The sequence below is a fragment of the Bombina bombina genome, chromosome 8, assembly GCF_027579735.1.
Source record: "Bombina bombina isolate aBomBom1 chromosome 8, aBomBom1.pri, whole genome shotgun sequence".
Lineage (NCBI taxonomy): Eukaryota > Metazoa > Chordata > Amphibia > Anura > Bombinatoridae > Bombina > Bombina bombina.
Genome location: NC_069506.1, coordinates 247,488,082 through 247,492,177, shown reverse-complemented (window position 1 = coordinate 247,492,177; position 4,096 = coordinate 247,488,082). Strand labels below are relative to the sequence as shown.

The following is a 4,096-nucleotide window of genomic DNA, read 5'->3' as shown; positions in this document are numbered from 1 at the left end:
GCTGATATGCAATGCATTGATGTAAACTTTCAGAGGGCGGTGAAAAGAAGCTATGCTAAACTTTTTCAAAGGTTTGTAACCTATCTAGGCCATGGTTCATTATTTTTTTTAAATACATTTGATATTGAAGGATTTTTTTAGGTTGCTTAGGATAATGGGGTATATTCTATTTTTAGCGATACACAAGCTGGTAATGTTTATAATTTAATTGTTAGGATTTTAATTTCCTTTAATAAATTATTTGAAAAAAGTCATTTTTTTAAACATATTTATTCATTTGATTTCCATGCTTTTATCAAATATCTGACTTTTTTCTAAACATGAAACCACAAATATGGTTAATGTAAATAATGATCTGCAGTTAGCAACAATTTATCATGAATGTTAATCACATGAATCAAAACCTGTCACATAAATCTCTTTTTTTTTGTACCAGGTAACTCTTTCTCCATTTTCCCCAATGGATACATCATTTATCAAGGGATAGAATAAAACTCTAGCACATATCAATTCATTGGCAGAGTTTCAGCGTATGTTTAAAGTCAGGTTATGAAATCAGTTATGAATTTATTGCTTTATGGACCGGTAGTTAGTACAGACTTGTTAAGTGGGCATGTTGGAGGAATCATTAGTAAAGATCAGCATTTTTTCTGCCCCATTTCCTTTCCACTTAGCATACCAAAATAAAGAATAGATTGGCTAAGCACCATGTGTTTGTGCCCAGATTAAAACTGTCCGTGCAATGCATCCAAAGCTTTATTCTACGGAGAGTAAGTCAAGATGGAAACTATCTTTTAAACCAATGATGGGCAGGAAAAAACCCTTGCATGTCCAAAAAAAACACAGCAAAAAAATATTTGAAGTTGTTGCTGTAAAGGAAAATGCTGATTATTTTTTTATTTTTTGTATTTTTCTATCATCTTCAACAAGGAAAGATGTGTTCATCAGTCTATCTATGGATTAGCAGTGGATGTCTCTAAAATGTCTGTGGCCATTCTGTCGCTGGTAATTTACATTATGACAATGTTTCTGGGATTACCGTCTAATATTTTAATATTTTACATTTTCTGCAAGAAAGCTCGAAGCCGGTTGACACCAAACTTAATTTACATGATTAATATATGCATTTCTGATTTAGTATTCATCATGTTTTTGCCCATAAAAATTATAGAAACATTTCAAAGTAGCTGGACTCTTCCTGCAATACTGTGTCCACTTTACAATTTTTGCCACTTCAGCACTATATATGCCAGTGCCTTATTCCTTACTGCTGTAAGTGTTGGACGATACCTAAGTGTTGCTTTCCCTATCAAATACAAGATTTATAAGAAGCCAAAATACTCGTGTCTGATATGTGTAGGTTTGTGGGCAATCGTGTTTGTTCATGTGTCCTTTGCGTTCCTTGTGGAGACTACACAAAATAGAACACTTGCACTTTTTCTTACCACAACTACAGACAGCAGAGTAGTCTGCTATGAAAATTTCACAGAGGACCAGCTGGCTTTGGTGGTGCCAGTCAGATTTGAAATCTCAATCGTTTTATTTTGTTTGCCATTGGCCATCACTACATTCTCTTATATGTCCTGTATTCGAATCCTAATGAGATCCTGCATGCATACAAAGCACAAGAAGAGAGCCATCCGTGTTGCCGTGACAACACTCACAGTTTTTATAATATGCTTTGCACCTTACAACATTTCTCACATTGTGGGTTTTGCTCTTAAAGTAAATGTTCGATGGCGACAAGAGGCCCTGCTAACCAGCACATGCAATACCTTTCTGGACCCCCTTATCTTTTACTTTTTGTCATCATCTGTGGACCAAGGCTTTTCTCAGACTTTGAAGACTTTACACATAAAATACAGAGCTTCGGTTCTCAAGTTTTCATCCATATTCAAAAAAGAACAGCAAGAGCATTTAAAAGCACATCATTTAAAAACAATATCATCTGGTGTATAAACGATGGCGCATAAGCTTTATTTTCAGAAACTCTGTTCTCAGAACTGGAATGCAATGTGTACTGAAGAGGAATGTTGCTGTTATATAGTGGACAAAGGGGTTAAAGTTAAGTAAATGACAAATAAAGATGTGCTGCTGTATATATAAGGCTAGGTCATAGTCCAGGTGTAGTGTGTTAACAGACTTTAATGAGAATTCTTAAAAAGGCATAAAAGCCAGTCTTTTTCCTTGCTGCATCTAAGAGAGAAGATTTTAAACATATTATAGTTTTAAGTTTTTGTTCCTGTATTTTAGGTCCAGCTTTACTTAGACAGGTAACTTCCTTTTAGCTTAAAGGGACAGTCTACACCAGAAATGTTATTATTTAAAAAGTTAGATAATCCCTGTATTACCCATTCACCAGTTTTGCATATCCAACACAGTTATATTTATATATGTTTTACCCCTGTGATTACCTTGTATCTAAGCCTCTGCAGACTGCCCCCTATCTCAGTACTTTTGACAGACATGCTGTTTAGCCAATCAGTGCAGACTCCTAAATAACTCCACGGGAGTGAGCACAGTGTTATCTATAGGACACACGTGAACTAGTACAGTCTAACTGTGAAAAACTTTCAAAATGCTCTGAGCTAAGAGGCGGTTTTCAACGGTTTAGCAATCAGTTTGATCCTTCCTAGGTTTAGCTTTTAAAAAAATACCACCAAGGGAACAAAGCAAATTTGATGATAAAAGTAAATTGGAAAGTTGTTTAAATTTGCATGCCCTATCTGAGTCATAAAAGTTTAATTTTGATTAGGCTCTCCCTTTAAAATGAACAACACACAGCTTTAACATAACTGTTTTCAAGTGATAACAATAATATTAGTAAAATTTGCAATTTGATGTGGAATTTACCATCTCCTCTGAGCAATGACATATTATTTATTTTCCCTTTAAATGCAACACTTTAAAATAGAATATACCATATTTATTTAAACACTTAAACCTATTGCAAAGCAATATTTATGGCTACAAATATGATACATTAACATTTTATTATAATTTTATCTTTTAATTTCCTTACACCATGTTTTTCCTAATGTAAAGGGATATCACCAACATAGATAATATCTCAGATAACATTTGTTCACCAGAGTAAAGAGTATATTTATTCTCATATAATAATACAGAAGGAGCATTCATTTGTTTAAGGGACACTGAACCCAAAATTTTTTCTTTCGTGAATCAGAAAGAGCATGCATTTTTAAGCAACTTTCTAATTTACTCCTATTATCATTTTTTCTTTATTCTCTTGCTATCTTTATTTGAAAAAGAAGGCATCTAAGCTAAGGAGCCAGCCAATTGTTGGTTCAGCACTCTGGATAGCACTTGTTTATTGGTGGGTGTATTTATCCACCAATCAGCAAGAACAACCCAAGTTGTTCACCAAAAATTGGCCGGCATCTAAACTTACATGCTTGATTTTCAAATAAAGATACCAAGATAATGAAGAAAATTTAATAATAGTAGTCAATTAGAAAGTTGCTTAAAATTGCATGCTCTATCTGAATCCCAAAAGAAAAAAAATGGGTTTAGTGTCCCTTTAATGTTATATTGTGTTATATTGTACAAATGATATTGCCATTGCCCATAATCACTGTGTTTAATTAAATACTATCACACAACGGAACACCTACAATATTAATCAAACAGATTTATGTAATCAATAAATTTTATCTGACCACAGCACTTCATTGAGCTTCTGACATAATGAAATACCAAACGAGATCCAAATGTAATTGGTTTATTATTTTAGTTTATAGGTATCTCATAAACTGAAAGATCATAATAAATTATATAATATACATGTGTATTTTACAATTATAATACATATTTCAATTGTTTTTTTTCCACAGGATCTCTTAACAGTTTAAATTTAACAAATGATTTGTATAATTTAACATTTATGTTAGCCAGATTAATTCAAATGCAGTAGTAAGTACGTTTTCTCCTAAAATTAATCCATAACTATGTCAACAGATTCAAAGGTAAAAGTCACATTTGCTTTTTTTTTCATTACATTAAATATGTGATTGCCAGCTATTCAAAATTATATTGATGTTCTGTCTCTCTTTTGGGTACTGTAGAAACAGATTTT

The 4,096-nt window shown here is 32.8% G+C and overlaps 1 protein-coding gene across 1 annotated transcript; it reads left to right on the top strand.

Moving 5' to 3' along the window:
* Positions 1 to 981: 981 nt before the first annotated feature.
* On the top strand, positions 982 to 1,959 carry LOC128638976 (free fatty acid receptor 3-like). The gene has a single exon (XM_053691118.1). The coding sequence runs from the start codon at positions 982 to 984 to the stop codon at positions 1,957 to 1,959; it is 978 nt and encodes a 325-aa protein (XP_053547093.1).
* Positions 1,960 to 4,096: the final 2,137 nt, after the last annotated feature.